The sequence below is a fragment of the Plecotus auritus genome (genome assembly GCF_963455305.1).
Source record: "Plecotus auritus genome assembly, chromosome: 3".
NCBI classification, from domain to species: Eukaryota; Metazoa; Chordata; class Mammalia; order Chiroptera; family Vespertilionidae; genus Plecotus; species Plecotus auritus.
The window spans coordinates 191,692,825-191,711,235 of record NC_137772.1 but is presented as its reverse complement, the minus strand read 5'-3'; the positions used below and the strand labels follow the sequence as shown (position 1 = coordinate 191,711,235).

The window sequence follows — 18,411 nt, the reverse complement described above, 5'->3', positions numbered from 1 at the left end:
ATTTTGGAAGTATATTTTAACATGGATTTTAGACCTTTGACATACTCTATGGACTGTCCTTATGTGCCAGCAGAGTAAAAAGCAGAAATGTTACAGGCCATCTCAGTTTGGTTACACTAACAGAGTCACAGATCGCACCCACTTACTTGGACATGAAAGCACCGCATCGGATCCTTGCATCACTCCCCTCAGGGAACAGTAGCTCTGGACTGTACAACACATCAACCAACACTGAGAATTCAGCCTGCATCATTGGGCTGAACTGTTGCTCCAAGGAGGCCACTACATCCTAAGGAAGAAAGCACAAGAGAACCTGTATGAAGACCTAAGTCAGACTTCATCCTTTGAAGACATGACAAGCTGAGGAATACTAACCAGGAATGAGATGTGGGAATTTCACAGATATACCCCACCTTATCCCACGGTACCCAATATCTGTTCTTTCAGCACAGTCTGGTTTTCTGTATCAGTGCTACTTGGGTCTCTGTTGTCATTTATAAGATAAGGGAGAGGTGGGTAGCTTAGATGATTTCTAAGGATATGCACACAAGATGAAAAGTCAATGAAACCATTGGTACAGGCCTTGAAGTGTCTAAGGTTGTAATAGACACATGAAGATATTCATCAAATTGGAATTGGAGCATGCCTGTACAAAAGCTACAAAAAAAACGGTTTTCTATGTGTCATTGGTCATCTAGAACTAACCATTTCTTCCAATGTGAAAATTCCTGTTACATTGTTTGAAAAAAAAATGTATAAACTATAATACCTTCCCTCTTAAAATAAAGTCTTAATAATATCGCCTAGTCTCCAATCATCGGCACCTCTTAAATGTCTCTCATGCCCTCTATTTCCATCCAATAGCCTCCAATCTGTTGACCCGGCCATCATTGTTATATGCAACACCCGTTTTCTTCTTTGCGTTCATACCACCATCTGGCTGGGATCTTAAGTAATTCTTAACTAATCTGCCTTCCTCTAGTCCAGTAGTTCTCAACCTTTCTAATACCATGACCCTTTAATACAGTTCCTCATGTTGTGGTGACCCCAAACATAAAATTATTTTCGTTGCTACTTCATAACTGCAATTTTGCTACTGTTATGAATCGTAATGTAAATATCTGTGTTTTCTGATGGTCTTAGGTGACCCTGCTAGCAGTTCTCAACCTGAGCCTAAGACCATCGGAAAACACAGATATTTACATTACGATTCATAACAGTAGCAAAATTACAGTTATAAAGTAGCAATAAAAATAATTTTATGGTTGGGGGTCACCACAACATGAGGAACTGTATTAAAGGGTCACGGCATTAGAAAGGTTGAGAACCACTGCTCTAGTCTCTTCCTGTTAATCCTATCCTGCAAACCAATAACTGCTTAATCATGTATAATGACATTTTCCCCAAAAAATTGTAATGATCTGAATAGCCTTCAAGTTCATCATACTGAAACTAACTTGTCTTTTTAATCACATATAATGTTTATCTATTAAAACTCTGAACCTCCACCAGTTAATCTACATGTAACCTCTCATAATATTTATTCCAGTTCACGTCTTGACCATTTCTTCAACACAATACCCTCATTTGCTCCAATGAAATTCTCTACAATTATATGGGTAGGAAGATGTCTGTTATGGTTTGAATTGTGTCTCCCTCAAAACTTCTATATCGAGGTCCACGTCCTAACCCCCCCCCCCCCGCCCCCCGTACTTCATAATGTGACTGTAGTTGGAGAGAGGGCCTTTACATAAGTAATTAAAGTTAAATGAATTCATATGTGCAGGCTCTAATCCAATATGACCAGTAGGAAGTCATAAAGTAAAGCCTGGTCCCCAACTAGAATTGGATATTTTCAACCATATTTTACTTGTGTAACTACATATGTTAATGATGTAATTTAGAAAATATTAATGCCATTTCATGCTCGCATTATACCTGTAACTTTTCAATAATATTTCTATAATCCCAAGCAGGTCCTCCAAGAGCTTCCTTAAAGCGGGGTCCAGAGCGAGCTGACAGTCTCCAACCCATGGCTGCTCTCTGCACCATATTTGAATGGTTCTTCAAGAAAAGAGTATTAACTTGACTATCCAAATCCACTGGAATAGCAATTCCACGATTCTTTGCTGAAAAAGATTTTAAAATATTTCCCTCTTAATTTGACTAAAGTTTTTTACACGTGATCAAAATAATTGTATAAACAGAGAACAAATAAAAAAGAAAAACATAAGATACATGAGATCTGGGATGTAATGGACAGAAGGCGACTATACTTAACAATATTGTACTATATATTTGCAAGTAGCTAAAGAGTAGATATTAAAAGTATTCAAGAAAAAAATCTGTAACTATGTGAGGTGACAGATCTAAATCTATAATGGTAATTATTTTTCAATATACTTATTACAAATCATTACATTGTACACTTTAATACAATGTTACATGTTGATTAAAAAGAAAAAGCATCAAATCTTTAAACTCTGCCATTAAATTATTTTATATAACTTCAAAAGCTTTTAACATAAAAGTATATCAATTTTTAAGGTCAGTTATTAAAGTGGGCTCATTAAATATTCAAAAACTTACTTGATTTCTTATGCTTAATGTTCGAAATGTACTTTCTACAGCAGTGGTTCTCAACCTTTCTCATGCCGCAACCCTTTAATACAGTTCCTCATGTTGTGGTGACCCCCAACCATAAAATTATTTTCGTTGCTACTTCATAACTGTAATTTTGCTACTGTTATGAATCATAATGTAAATATCTGTGTTTTGTGATGGTCTTAGGCGACCCTGCTAGTGGTTCTCAACCTGTGAGAACCGCTGCTGTAGAGCCTAAGACCATCGGAAAACACAGGTATTTACATTATGATTCATTTACATTACGATTCAACGAAAATAATTTTATGGTTAGGGGTCACCACAGCATGAGGAACTGTATTAAAGGGTCGCGGCATTAGAAAGGTTGAGAACCACTGTTCTACAGCATCACTATAGAAAAATCCTGCATGACAAACATGCACATTTGTACTTTCCCAGTTGCCAAGGAAAATAAGAAAACATAAGAAAATCCTGCTGGCCCATTCATTAATTAGTGTGTATGTGTCTGTGCACATGCACGTACATACATACAACATTTTAAGTTGTAAAATACCCTAGAGGAAAAAAAGTTTTTAATGGAAGATATACAAAACCTGCATTGGAAAATGGCACACAGTATATGTCCTTCTTCCCCAAATCAACTGAAATTCATATTTTATCAGACTTACACAACAACATTAAAAAATGAGAATGCTCGTCACGAGGAAAACAGAAATGTGGAGGCATTTCTGCAGAGTGAGGGTGGGATTAGTCCCTCAGAGAAGAGGTGAAACTGTTTTACAAGAGATTCAAGTTAGAACAGGCCTCCCTAGGTGCACAATCAACCAACACTAAGAGTGGTAAGGGGTCTGGGGCAGTCACTGAGGCAACTCACTCAATAAGAACATCTGGATAGCTGGGAATTTAAGGCCCTCCTCCATCGGACTAGCATAAACAGAGCAGCTGGCAGTAGCGGGATCTATTCAGGAGATAAAGTTAGGAAATGTGGAAATGTTCTCTCCAGAAAGTGGGATACCTGCCTGGAGAGAATGCCAAATGCAGGTGTTAGGACCTGGCAGAGAAGGGGAACAGAGCTTGAAGGAACTCCAGAGATCTTCCTCAATAAGATGCAGAATGGGGGAGAGAGAAGAGGCAGCTCCAGCAAAAAGATCAGACAGCTCCACACACACACACACACACACACACACACACACACACACACACACACGCACACGAAGCCTGCATACCATTTACACAGCCCCTCAACCCGAACTCTGGGTCAGCCCTGTCGTTTACTAGTACACGAGACTGCCCGTAGAGAAATCAGCCTTCAATGTCTGTCTTCTCCGCACTGGGAGCTGCTCTCCCACCACAGCCCCTCATCCCCTGGAAATGCAGCCTGAGCCAAGTCTGTCTCCAGCCCCGCCTTGGTCAGGAGCACCTCTCAGCTGCTGAGCCAGTCACTGTCTGCAGTGGTGCTGAATAGACAGGGGACACTGACAGATGAGAGCCTCAGCATCTTAGCAGCCCCCATCGCCTGACTCCACTTAGGGAAAAACACAATGTGAAGATGGAGGCAAAGACTGGATGTGCGCAGCTGCAAGCCAAGAAATGCCAATTAACACCAGAAACTAAGAGGAAGTCTGGAACAGATTCATCCCTAGAGTCTTTCGAAAGAGCGTGGTGCTGCGGTTGTTTTAATAAATTTCTGTTAGTGCTCGCTTCGGCAGCACATATACTAAAATTGGAACGATACAGAGAAAATTAGCATGGCCCCCTGCGCAAGGATGACATGCAAATTCATGAAGCATTCCATATTTTTTTGTTAATAAATTTCTGTTGTTTTAATCAATCTAGTTATGGGATTTGTTATGACAGCCCTACAAAACTGATATAAATGCCAACAGCAAGGAGAAAAACTGCAAGAATTTCTGGGGAGGGGCGGGATTCCTATAGAAAATCAGACTGGCAAAAGACTTCCCACCATCAATAAATATTGAATGCTAGAAGTTAGTACAATAATGGATTTAAAGACCAGATGGACAGAGATTTTGAAACTAAGAGTTTATGCCCATCTGAACGAAAAGTCAGCCGGGCCGGTTTGGCTCAGTTGAATGTCTACCTATGAACCAGGATGTCACCATTTGATTGTGGGTCAGGCACATGCCCTGGTTGCGGGCTCGATCCCCAGTGTGGGGCATGCAGGAGGCAGCGGATCAATAATTCTCTCTCATCATTGATGTTTCTCTCTCTCTCCCTTTCCTTTCCTCTCTGAAATCAATAAAAATACATATTTTTTAAAAAATCAAATGTCATTCCCAAATAAAAACATTTCAGAATATGCAAGGCTCAGAACTTTGTCTCTGAAACCCTATGAAAATTACTCCCTCCCAAAACAAGAAAGGGATCCAAGAAAATGTCAACATGAATACAAGAAATCGTGGCAACTGGGTGTGAATATGAAGCAGAGAACAAAGCTAGAAACAAAGGAAAGACCTGTTAGACATTAATGACTGGGAAATTCTCTTCCTTAGAAAAGGTTCAATATCACAGCACTATATTCTGTCTCTAATGTTTATACTATTAAAAAAACTTACCCATCATCATATTATAGAGCTCTGAAAATGTATTTTTAAATGTTATCAACCTATAAGGTATGTCATTATATTTTAGAGTAGAATACAAATGTTACAATTATAACAACATAAAACCTACAATCTAGTAAGCAATCATTAGAACACAGAGGGGGGCGGGTAAGGGGGAAAATAAAGGCAGTACTTAATTTCCTTATTGTTCACAGTGTGGATCATATAGACATTATTTAGAGCTGCTAAATCAAGAGATAGGTATACAAGGATATCATTTCAAGTTATAATGATAGTCAATGGAAGACTTTATAAAAATGAATGGAAATAGGAAGGAAAGAATGGGGGCAGAGGGAGAATGAGAATGAATGAATAAATCTGGCTTGTTTCATATAATGAAAGGAAAGCAACAACAGTAGGCAGTACTGAAGCTGAAAGGTACTTAAAAACTCCTTTGAAAATAAACAATTTCAGCTACCTACACAAAGAGTTACCAATTTAAAAAACAGCTCCGGCTGAAGTTTCAAGGAAATAATAACACCTCCAAGACAACCCTAAACAATCAATTGCACCACTCCCTAGATTTCTCTAGTGAGTGTTTTCCTAATATTCATCATAAAGTTCCCTTTTCCAGAGCATACATTGTGTCTGTTTATGTCCATCACTCACAGCAGAGCAACTGCCCGCCTGTCCCATCTGAGGGACAGACACTGCCAAGCTGCACGTATTTTTTATAAATACTTAATCCCGCACGGTGAGCAAATCTTGGCAAGACTCTCATCCTTTTCTGGCTGCTTCACACATAAGCTGGGTTTGCTCTAAACATTTACAAGTCAGAGGATAATACTGCTTATCTGTTATTTTCTAAGCAACAAAAAATCATAAGGCTTAATATTGCTCAAAACACATTATAACTCAGTTTCCACAACCATTGAAACAAATGGGGGAGGGGCGTCGGGATCTATCTCCCCTTTGGAAATGAGGTACATTCGATACAACCAACCATTAAATAAGTGTTGTTGCCATGAATGTAACTTACGCAAGGAAGTGCTCAATGAGTATTTTTTAATGACACCAGTGGGAATGTAGCCCAATGGCAGCACCTCCGTTGTTCTTAGCAGCACCCGCCACACACACCCATTAGTGAGGTCAGGAACATCTCACCCACCTTCCAAATTCCCAGATGTCCTTGAGAGCGTCTGCCACTATCCCACGATAGCCAGCACCAGGGGCTGAGGAGACTTCAATATTCCAAAATTTGTTGAAAGGGATTTTTTTGTTTGTTATTCTCAAAACTGCCACTTTAATTCGTATTTTCTAGTCTCCCATCTTAGCACAAATTACACAATATAAATTAACTGGATAAGATAAACTATCTTCTCATGACCACAGGTAAATTCTAGCCAAAGGCTAAATCACAATTTCTTGGGAATAAAAGAAAATTAACTATTCAATTGGGAAAAACAGAACTTGATGTTTATACTACACAGAACTTGTGTAGATACTAATAAAAAGTGTTCAAGCAAATGTAAAAATATTAATACCTTTAAAGACATGGCCTGAAATAGATTCTCTGCACTGTCAAAATATTATAAATATGAATTTGAAAGCAAAATTTAACAATGCAAATTTGGCTTTCCATATATTTGTTTTAAAATTAAAACAGAAAAGAAGTTGTGACTAGAAAAAGAAAATCATTCATGATCACACAAGAACATTAATAGCTAGAACAATATTTTCCAAATGCAACCAAAAAATGATTGAAACTTAGCTTATGTTTATTCAGCTAGAAAAATTGTTATTAATAGTATATTGAAATGTGAACTAGGACGTATTCCTGGGATAATGGTCCCTGTCTTCTCTTCCTCTTAATAAAAAAGAACTAATGAATTTACTACAACTAGTCACTCTTCTGGTGTGTAGCATGAACTCCAACTGTGTGCTTTAGTGGTCACATTAACATTTAAAAGCTTAAAAAAGAAATGCTCCTGCCCTGGCCAATGTGGCTCAGTTGGTTGGGCATTGTCCCATGCACCAAAAGGTTCCTGGTTCGATTCCTGTTCAGAGCACATGCCTAGGTTGCAGGCTCCATTCCTGGCAGGGGGTGCGCAAAAGGCAGTTGATTGATTGACCAATGTCCCACCTTACATCAATGTTTCTCTTTCTCTCCCTCTCCCTTCCCCTCTCTCTAAAAATCAATAAAAATATTTTTTTAAAAAGAAAAGAAATGCTGCTAAGTACAACTGAGATACCATCTTGCTAAGAATATTTGGTCAGAGAGAAAGTATATGGAGTCCTTAAAAATAGGAGAGAGCATGGATTATTAATAATGCATTTGTCTTTTGTAGAACCTTGCCTAGAGAAAGCTTGTTCCTTCAAAGGAGCTATCTTTATCCACAGGTACTTTGATCATTAGGCTAACCTACTAATTAGGCTTATAAATCGTGAAAATTCTCTGGATATGACAAGTCTTCACAATCATTTTAAGATGTAATCAAAATCTATTTCTAATTATTATTCATTAAATATTGCATATTATGTAAAAATGTTAATTAGACAAAATTACTGATGATATCTGCCAGACCAAGATGCCTGAGAACACACATATTGCAGTGAAAGGTGCCCTGAAAAAAAATGCTTAAAAAGATAAACTGACAGGTAGGGGGAAAGGCAGCAGAAAGTGCAAGCATTAATTAGAACACGCGGTTGGTTGTCAAGCCCTACTGTACACACCCTCAGGAACAGCAGGTGCAAAGAAAAGGCCAACGGGGTGCGCAGAGAGTGGCACCTATTCTGTATCATGTGAAAATATCCAGGAAACATCTGTACTGAAGCACTAGTGTGTTTAAATATGAAGAACATTAAAGATATGAAATGCATTTTTCCTGTTTGGCACTCAAACTATACTGAATTAGTCCCCAAATTGAATAAAGAATATAATGTTATGGGTTATGCAAGAACTAGTATTGGCACACCTGACTAGTCATCTGGAAAAAATAAAGTTGATGCTATCCCCCTATACCTTACAACTAAATATATTCCAGATAGCTCAACATTATAAACAGCCACATCAAAAACACAGACAGAAAACCTACAACCATGAAAATTCTCAGTGGGAATTAAAAAAATCTCAGACTGATCAAGGACATTCTGAAGATAAAAGAGAATCTGAAAAGCCTAAAAGAAAGTTAATTTCTGCCTATATAAATAAATGTTCATATGGAGAATGAAAATTTAAGAAAAAAAATAGTTACTTATATGCAGAGTTCATTTCCTTAATAAATAAAGGGCTAAACAAATTATTGAGAAAAACAAAACCTTTAGAAAAAGCAAACAAAGCATAAGAAGTGACAGTTCACTGTAAAGGAAATAACAATGACTTAATCATATAGAAAGGTAACTTTCCTCACTTATAAAAAGATATACACTTTAAAACTGTAATGATATTTTCTACTTATAAGGTTGGCAAAAATTGGGAGATTTGAGAACATACCACATTGTCAAGGAGAAAGATACTCTCCTACATTGCTTGTGGCATGTAAATTGAACAATCTCTATGGAAGACAGTATCTGTCAAAATTAAAATACCCAGAAATTCTGCTCCTGGATAGTTACCTTATTCTCCTTCATGTGCAAAATGACTGGAAACAACATAAATAAACAACAATGGGGATAAATAAATTAAAATATAGGGACACAGTAGAATATTATGCAGCCAATGACAAGAGTAGAATGTTCATTCATCCTAACTAATAGAAGAGTAATATGCAAATTGACTGTACCTCTGCTACACCGACAAGCCATGCCCACCAGCCAATCAGGAGCTAGTATGCAAATTAACCCAACCAAGATGGCTGTGGCTACGGAGAGAGCAAGAGGCTTGGGTTTCCCCGGCAATGGAGGAAGCCAAGCTTTCTGCCTGCCCTGGCAGGCCCTGGCCTCTGCTCAAGGCTACAAAGTTTCAAATATAGAAGATAAATAAATCCCAACAAAAATGGCAGCAGCCATGGAGCTGGAGAGAGCAGGAGGCTTGACTTGCCCCCGGCGATAGAGGAAGCCAAGCTTTCCACCTGCCTTGGCCTGCCTTGGCCTCCATTCAAGGCTACAAAGTTTCAATTATAGAAGATAAATAAATCCCAACAAAAATGGCTGCGGCCGCTGAGCAAGCAGGAGGCTTGGCTCTGCTCAAGGCTACAAAGTTTCAATTATAGAAGATAAATAAATCCCAGATACCAGGGCCTCCGCTTGGGTCATCCAGGGGTGTGGCAGGCCTGCAAACCACCACAGGCCCCTCGCCCAGGCTGCCCCATGCCCCAAGGGAACCCCCACCCTGATCCGAGACACCCTTCAGGTCAAACCAGCTGGCCCCCACCTGTGCACTAGGCCTCTATCCTATCTAATAAAAGAATAATATGCAAATTGACCATCACTTTAACACACAAGATTGCTTCCCCCATGTGGTCAAAAATGACTGCCCCCATGTGGACACAAGATGGCCACCACAAGATGGCCAGCAGGGGAAGGCAGTTGGGAGGGACCAGGTCTGTAAGGGAGGGCAGTTGTGGGCGATCAGGCCAGCAGGGGAGGGCAGTTGGGAGGGAACAGGCCAGCAAGGGAGGGCAGTTGGGGGCGATCAAGCCTGCAGGGGAGGGCAGTTAGGGGTGACCAGGCTGGCAGAGGAAGGAATTTGGGGGTGACTGGGCCTGCAGGGAAGGGCAGTTTGGGGGGACCCAGGACTGCAGGGGAGAGCAGTTGAGGGGGGCACCAGGCCTGCAGGGGAGGGCAGTTAGGGGTGACCAGGCCTGCAGGGGAGGGCAGTTAGGGGCAAACAAGCTGGCAAGGGAGCAGTTAGGCATCAATCAGGCTGGCAGGGGAGTGGTTAGGGGGTGATCAGGCTGGCAGGCAGAAGCAGTTAGAGGCAATCAGGAAGGCAGGCAGGCGAGCAGTTGGGAGCCAGCCAGCAGTCCTGGATTGTGAGATGGATGTCCGACTGCCCGTTTAGGCCTGATCCTACCTGGTCGGACATCCCTCGAGGGGTCCCAGATTGGAGAGGGTGCAGGCTGGGCTGAGGGACAGCCCCGCCTCCCCGTGCACAAACTTTGTGCACTGGGCCTCTAGTTTATTTACAATTACCTATTTATTTGATTCATGCAATAAATATTTGAGTAGCTACTGTGCTCTAGGCACTGAGTCAGACTCTAGAACTATGTAACAGATAAGGTACTTAGTTTTACTGCTTTGTAGTTTCTGTACTTGTTTTATTTACCCTGGATGTGCTAGAAATTCATTAAGGGCATGAAATATGGTTTGACAGGCTGCATTTCCCCAACAATTAAAATAAGGTATTTCAGATAATGAAGGATCATTATAAGTGAGCTGAATTAAGTACATGAAAAACTTTATAAGATTTGGTCCTATTTTGTAATGTATGCAGATTTAATTTTTAAAAAGTAATAATGGAGTTTTTAAAAACCATAATTACAGGAATGTATTATGTCTAATTCTTTTTACAATCTACCTAATAAAAGAGTAACATGCTAATTGACCATACCTTCATGATGTCCACCAGCCAATCAGGAGTATACAATTTAACCCAACAAAGATGGTGGGTTAATTTGAATACACAGGCACCGAGCGGCTGGGGGAGGAATCCTTGTGGCATCGCCATGGCAACGATGCAGGCATTTTGCACCACCTCAGCTGCTCCTGGCCTCTGGGCAGCGTGGGAAGGCAGAAAGGCGGCTCTGCGCCGGAGCGGAAAGGTTGCTCTGGCCAGAGCAAAGGTGGTGCCAGCAGCCAGGGGAACGAAGACCCATTCTTGCACGAATCTTCATTTGTGCATTGGGCCACTAGTCAACTATAACATCCTAGATACATGAAAACAGATATGTTTGTTTTAACAGAGACTAAATTTCTTTTCTCAAAGGGTTAATATTTTATATATGTTCAAACTGGGGGCGGGAGAACAATTGCCTTGAAGATTGATTATTCAAACCATTTGTAAAAGATATTTTAAAGAATTTCCATTTGGAAAAAACATTTTGTTGCCAACAAAGTACCCAATATTAATCCTCCCAAATCATTTGAAGATTATGAAACATATGGAGCAAAATTCTTTTTTAAATGCAATAATATGAAAGTCATTCTTGGATGCTTTTTCTCAAAGTACTTCTAGCACATACTGTTGTATTTTATATAAATGAGTAAACTGAGTAACAAGAACTGACCAAGGGCATTCATATTTATCCATAGTATGTATCTTCAAGGTTTAAAATGAGTAATGTTGCATAAACTGATTTGTGATAGTAGAGTGTCACAAATGTCTGCTAGCATGTCGGTCTAGAAGGGCTTCAGATCCTGGCTCTGTCCCCACCTGTTCAAGTGACCTTGGGTGAGTTACCTAACCTTGTAGAATTTGGGAGGAGGGTAAGAAACTAGGAAAAGTAGATGAAGCTCAGATGATGAGGGACTTTCTAAGCCATGGTAAGGAATATGACTCTTAAGTGCAATGGAAACTTTTAAGCAGGTGAGTGATATAACCTGATGTGCAATTTGAGATCATGATGTTATTTAGGAAATGGACTGTAGCAAGACAGGAATGGAGGTAGGGAGTTGAGTAAAGAGACAATTCTGTAGTTCATGTCAGATAATGGTGGATCTGAACAAGGTTGTCTCACAAGACAAAGAAAAGAATATGTACTTTGCAAGTGGAACCCATAGAATCTGCTGTTGTGTTTAATGGAAGTGAGCAAAAGGGAAGAATCAAATATGAACCCTAAGGTTTTTAAAAGAAAAATAATTGTAAAATAGTTATTCTTTACAGTGGTATAAAAATATGCCTCTTACAGCTGCCATATATCAGTTAAAACCCTAGTCTTAGGAAGCTGTAAAAGAAGTTCATTCTCACCTTCAAATGTTGGGAGATAATTATTATGTTCCCTTCAGATATCTTTTGTCTAAATATTTCAAGTGTTTTTAATCACTACTCAAGTAAGATGGGTTTAGATCCCTTTACTACCATGAATGCTCGCTTCTGAATGCCTTTCATTTCAGTTATATGTTTTTCCATGATCAGTATTCACCAATAAATAAAAAGGTAAATCTAACCATCACAAAGCAGAATTTGCTTTTCAATTTCTTCATTCTAGACAATAGCTTTCCATTAATTTCATTTTGATAGACACTTCATAATTATTGTCTCTTAAAACCAAATAGAGGAGTGAAGATGCAGATTGATGGTGATATAAGTTAAAATAAAGTGAAGACAATAAGAAAATATAAGTGGTCAAATGGGGGTCAGGAATGGTTTTTATAGTGGAATTTGAGGAATAAAAAAGGTGCTGAGAGATGGCAATGATAGAAATTGGAAAAAGAAAGGGAAAGGTTATGGTGTGAGCAATGCATGGGGCATGATGGCTCAGTATGCTGTCACATAGGAGGGGTGTGAGAACCAGTGAGCAGCAAGGTCAAAAAGGAAGAAGGTATGATTGTGTTGTGGAAGCCACGAAGGTTGCAATGAGGAATCTGTCTACTTTGTTAGGCAAAGGGACGCCACTGAAGGCTGGGGTCTCCGTTGAGAATTTCACTTCAAGAAGATTACTCTGGTAGCAGATTTAACTGAGGAAAGCGGGAAGTACAGAACAGTGAATTCCAACACAGATCCAAGAAGGAAGTAATAATGGGTTTAAAAAGGCCTTTATAGAGAGGGAGGAAGGAGAAGTACAAATGCAGAGGACCAGTAGGAACAGAATTTCCAGAGCTTTGATAACTACTCGGATAGAACCTAGAAACACAGAGGAGGAAGAAAGCATGCCTCTCACAAAGATGAAACTGAGGTTTTACACAAAAACATCACTCTTCTAAACCTCTCTTGATCATTGATTTAGAGATTTTTTTTTTTAATATATTTTATTGATATTTTACAGAGAGGAAAGGAGAGGGATAGAAAGCTAGAAACATCGATGAGAGAGAAACATCGATCAGCTGCCTCCTGCACACCTCCCACTGGGGATGTGCCCGCAACCAAGGTACATGCCCTTGACCGGAATCGAACCCGGGACCCTTCAGTCCGCAGGCCGGCGCTCTATCCACTGAGCCAAACCGGTTTCGGCATGATTTAGAGATTTTTTTAAAAAATTTTTATACTTCCCATCACATATGTCTTAATTGCATATGAAAAGTAACTAGGATTTCCCGTTACATCATAAGGTTTCTGGCCAGTAGAGGAAATGGTAGAAAATGAAATCTTATAGCTTAGAAATAAAAGCTATCTTTAGACTAATACAGTGTCAGTGACTATTTTAAACCCCTGAAGCTCTGCTATCCCTCTATGCTTTGACTACACAAGGAATGCCACTGAGGTCGGAACTCAGATGAAAGCACAACATGGATTCTTACTTGTGCCTCAAAGTTCTTTGTGTCTCAGTTTCTAAATGTTATGAACAGCATGCCATCTATGCTCTGCGCTGGGCCAACTGGTGTTTTCCCCATAGCATTTGCTAAATACTGAGGGAGGAAGAAGAGGAGGAAAATAAGGAAGAGGAGACAGCGAGGGAGAAGTGGGGGGGAAGGAGAGACTTCCTTAAAATGTAAAATATAGACGTATACTTGGCAGCTGAGACAATGTGTGCCTATGAAAAACATATCAGATTTCTTTCTTTTTCCTTTGGATTTTGTCTTTTTACTGGTTAGTCAATGTCCCAGCTGATTTGATCCAAATAAAAATGCTCTTAGTCATGTTTTATTATAGCTTGAATGTATACTATTAAAAACTCAGAAGTTATGTAAAAGCATGAATAGGACTGGATTCATCTATAATTCCCCCACTCAGAGATAAGCAACGTTAATATTTTATTTATAGCCCTCTGGACATTTTGCTATGTGTATCTTTTTAAAGTAAAAACTAGGTTCTCTTCTATGTCCTTCTTCATTTTGGACACATATTATGGCCTCTTCCTTGATTTCTTCCCTTCCCTTTTTGAATCACTCAGTCCTGAAACTTAAGGAGGAGCAAAGTTAAGTGTCAGCGAGGAGCACACCAGGAGCTGAGGCAGTCCAGAGCACTGGCGCCCAGACAGGAGTGGAGGCGCCTGTGTGGAAGGCTGCCAGCACTGGAGAATCAGAACTTGAGTGGGGTGAGAAGGGCACCCACACTGAAGAAGAACCTGGCAGGGGTGTCAGAGGTGAGGAGGGTATTCACGTGACCAAGTGACCCCACATAGAGAGCAGAGACCACGCTAGGTGGAGAGGATGTCCTTGAGAGAGGCAAGCAGCCTGACTTAGAATGTGGGAGCCTCCCCGGGAGGGTGTCAGAGGCCAAACTGGCAGAGGACACATCCTTTGGGGTGGCTAAGCCCAAACGGGCTATGGGAGAGCAGGGTGTGAGAAAGAAGGGATCCGGGGTTTGGAAGGATCAAAGTGATGCTTTTATTGAAGGAGAGCCAGCATGCTTGTGTGTTACAGGCCACTGAGTCGGCTCCAATGTCAACCTTATGAGTAGGTGATATCCATAATGTCCTGTCCAAAATAGGCCTGTTCAGCTCTGTAGACTCATGCCTCTGGCTTCTTTTATGGAGTCAATCCATCTCCTGTTTGGTCTTCCTCTTTTCCTGCTGCCTTCTATTTTCCCAGCATTATTGTCTTTTCCAAAGAACCCTGCTGTCTCATGATGTCTCCAAAGTAGGACAGCTTCAGTTTTGTCATTCTTGCCTCCAATAATCTATAGCTTCCTTACAAACTGAATTCCAAACAGCTTCCTTACAATTCAGAAACAGTATATCTCTCCATTTATTAAAATCTTTTGTATCCCTCAAAATGGTATTATAATATATTCTCTCATGTTTCTTGTGAAGTTGTCCCTTAAGCATTTAATATTTTTATTGCTATTGTGACTGATATCTTCTTCACAATGCATTGTTTCTTTTTAGTATAAAAAAAAATCTATCAAGCTTGTATTAGTCTCTTAGTGTTAATAATTTTCAATTATCCTCTTGGGCTTTTAACTGCTTTTTAATTTATTTTAATTAAAATTAAGCAGTCATTAAATTGTGTCAATATAAAATCACTTAGGTATGGGGAAAAGACTAAAAAATGTTTTAAAAGTCAGTAATTAGTTAAATCATTTATTCAGTATCCAATATTTACTGAGCACATACTATAACCTTAGCCAAGTTACCTCATCTAGAAAATTCTGTTTCTGCAACTAAGAAATGTAAATACTCAATAACCCTATTTAAGAATTAAGTGAGATAATGAATGTAAATTGCTTAGCATTGCACATGGTAAGTGCTCAATAAATGTCAGCAGTAATGACACACACTGTAAGATGCCCTTCCCAATGCTTGCAGAACCAGCCTGAGGAGAGAATGGTCAAGCTCCTCTGATTTTTAAGTCCATCCAAGCCTGTACTTCTTTTCCCTCCTCCCTTCTGCCATCTATAAGGTGGCCCCAGTTAATGTCAACAAAAGAAAAGATGAGAGAGAAATCTATGAGAAATTCTTTCTAGAATTTACTCATCCTTGCCATTTGTAATGTTTGAAGCCTTCCACACATAATAGACTCTCAATAAATACTGATGGATGTCAAACAAAATTAGAAAACTAAAAAATCCTCAATAAGGCCTACCATCAGTTGAAGGTATTAATAAGTCTGGCTACTCAATAGACAAGACAATTCCAGAATGAAATCTGAGATAATTAAACAAAACTCATTCCTATAAGATCTCACTGGCTTAAAAGTGCCATATGTAATATTAAGTTTAAGTTTACAAATAGAACAATTAAACAATAAAATAATTAAATTTTAAGATAGTTTTCTAAAAGAAATATAATTATATTATCCTCTTCAAAATTACCCAATATTCAGAATCATTTGCTAATCATTACTGCTAAGCTTTACAGAAATTATACCTGCTTTCTTACTAAATTATAAACTGAAAAGCTGCTTATATTGCCTATTAGCCAAAAGCCTGATTTCTTCAACAAAATGTAAAATAAGTAAAATCCGACACTGTGACTTACCCACTTCAGCCAAAGTTCTGATACAGGACTCCACAGAGGCCTTCTGGGCTAGGTTTGGCCAGGTGCAATTGTAAATTCTGAAGGCAGATTGCAGCAACTGAATAAAAACTGGCTGGTGTGTCTGAAGACAGAAAGAAGAAAGGCAAAGAGGCCACTAAACCATTAACACACCTGATACAGTATTCATGCGTTATCAAAGTAGCTCATCAAAATGAAACATAATACAATTTTTTTAGTTTCAGAGCTATTAAATGCATATTAATTCAAAAATATTTATTACGTATCTATTTCATGAGAGGCATGAGCCAGACACTATAGAAAGTCAATTATTTGCATTTGAACTGTATTCTTAATCAGAAAAATATGGCATTTCTTGAAGTCAGTGACATAAACTTAAGTACATTTTTATAATCTCTGGTTTATTTGTCAGTATAAATAGAGAGAAGGTGTTCTGGATGTATTTGTTTGATTGTACATTTTGGTTTCCATATGATGGGTAAGTAGAGGAGACAACAATTTTGAAATGGTTCAGTTTTAAAGTTTTTTCTAAAAAAAGTATAATTGAAATTATATTTTTATAAGAGCAATATACAGTTATTGTAAAATATTTGGAAACCATTGACATGAAAATTACCAATTATTCTACTACGTAGAGGTAATCAGTATCAAAATTTTGAAGATAATTACTGTACTGTGTTTTTTCATGTATGTATGCATGAAAACATGGATGACAGTATAATACAATTCTGTGGCCTGTTTTACTCTTACTTCTGATCATTTTCCTAATCATAAATATTTCTTTTAAAACATGATTTTTAATAAATACTACAGATACAGTGGATTTATTTAGCTACCCCCTGTTTGTGGTGGATGTCAACTTTGAAGTTTATAAGTATTTGAATGAAAATCATGCTATATAAAACACTGCTAATTCTTTCCAGAAAAATTACTAAAGTGGAATTATTGAGTAAAAATGACTATCCATTTAAATAATTGTGTAATTTATTTCGACAGTTGGCAAACAGTCATTATACAATATGAAAGTTCCCATTATGCTTAGAGGGGGAGCAAGAATAATTTAACTGGAAGATGGGGCTTCTCTATTTAAAATAAAGTTCAGTAAACTCACAAAGGAGAGTAACAGTAATTAACATGAGAAATGTCATCCTCAGAAATGTAGGGAAGGACTTCCTTATCAGGTTAAAGTTTCTCCCACTTGAGTAAGGCACATAAATTCTGTGTGGAAGAATGCTTTGCATGTGCTGGTTTAAGCTACCTGGAGGCTGGTACTGTTGTCTGAGAAAGGAGAATTGAAGAAGCCGCTCACGATGCTCATGATGGACTCAGTCACACACTTCTCCAGGGAGGTGTCTGCGTGTTTCCTGTCTGTGGTTGTGTTGCAAACCTGGGGGTAAAAATAAAACAGCTCAATACATTCTATCACATCTTTGAATTATAACTCAATACTTGGACCTTCTAAAAATGGTCTGAAATGGTGGTTTATAACATTTCTTCTGCTTTTGAAAGTTGCTTTGAATAGAAATACCTCTGCCTAAAATCTGTAGTAATTCCTCCTTTAAGTTTGGTTATCATCTCATCCTAGGACCAGAATCCATTCACAGACACCCCTCTCCTCTCGCAGCCCCTTCTTCCTGAACCACATCTCCCTGCTGTTGGACACAACCTTCTCCCTCCATCCCCAAGCTTAGATTTTCTGAAAAATACCTTTCCAGTCAATCTGAAGAAGTCAACGAGGAAACTGTCATAAGTATAAGAAAGTGGTGAATGTGATTAATGGTGATTAATATCTGTACCAAGCCCCGGTTAGAGGATGCAAACCAGAAAGTATCTGGAAAGGAAAACAGAAAGCTAAAAGAGGATAAAATCCTTTCCAATAATTTTGACTTTTTCATCCACAGGTTTATCTGGGTGCATTTGTGGGCTTGCTTCTCAGAGTAAGCAAAGCGGGAAGAGACAATGCCAGAGCTGCAGATAAATCAGAGAACATAGACTCTGAACTTTATATGGGATTTAATGTGACAGAAATTTGTAATTTTACTAAACAAACTACATTTCCAAGCATGTCAGGGTAGACAAATTGCAAAAGCTAAGATACATGATTAAAAACAAATGAAAAACAAAGATGGGTGATGAAAAGACAAGAAGATAAAAAGAAGAATAAAGGCGGGGGAGTATGCAGTTTGAAAAAAACAGAGTGAGAAAGT

At 38.8% G+C, this 18,411-nt stretch overlaps 1 protein-coding gene across 2 annotated transcripts in view; it reads right to left on the bottom strand.

Moving 5' to 3' along the window:
* ITPR2 (inositol 1,4,5-trisphosphate receptor type 2) overlaps positions 1 to 18,411 on the bottom strand; it is a 456,678-nt gene that overhangs the window by 213,469 nt on the left and 224,798 nt on the right. For both annotated transcript variants that reach the window (XM_080660463.1, XM_080660464.1), the window contains exons 33-36: positions 17,463 to 17,591; positions 16,187 to 16,307; positions 1,939 to 2,129; positions 147 to 289 (exon numbers count right to left, since the gene is read on the bottom strand). In XM_080660463.1, coding sequence (XP_080516589.1) covers positions 147 to 289; positions 1,939 to 2,129; positions 16,187 to 16,307; positions 17,463 to 17,591 — 584 coding nt within the window. The remainder of the gene's footprint in view (positions 1 to 146; positions 290 to 1,938; positions 2,130 to 16,186; positions 16,308 to 17,462; positions 17,592 to 18,411) is intronic.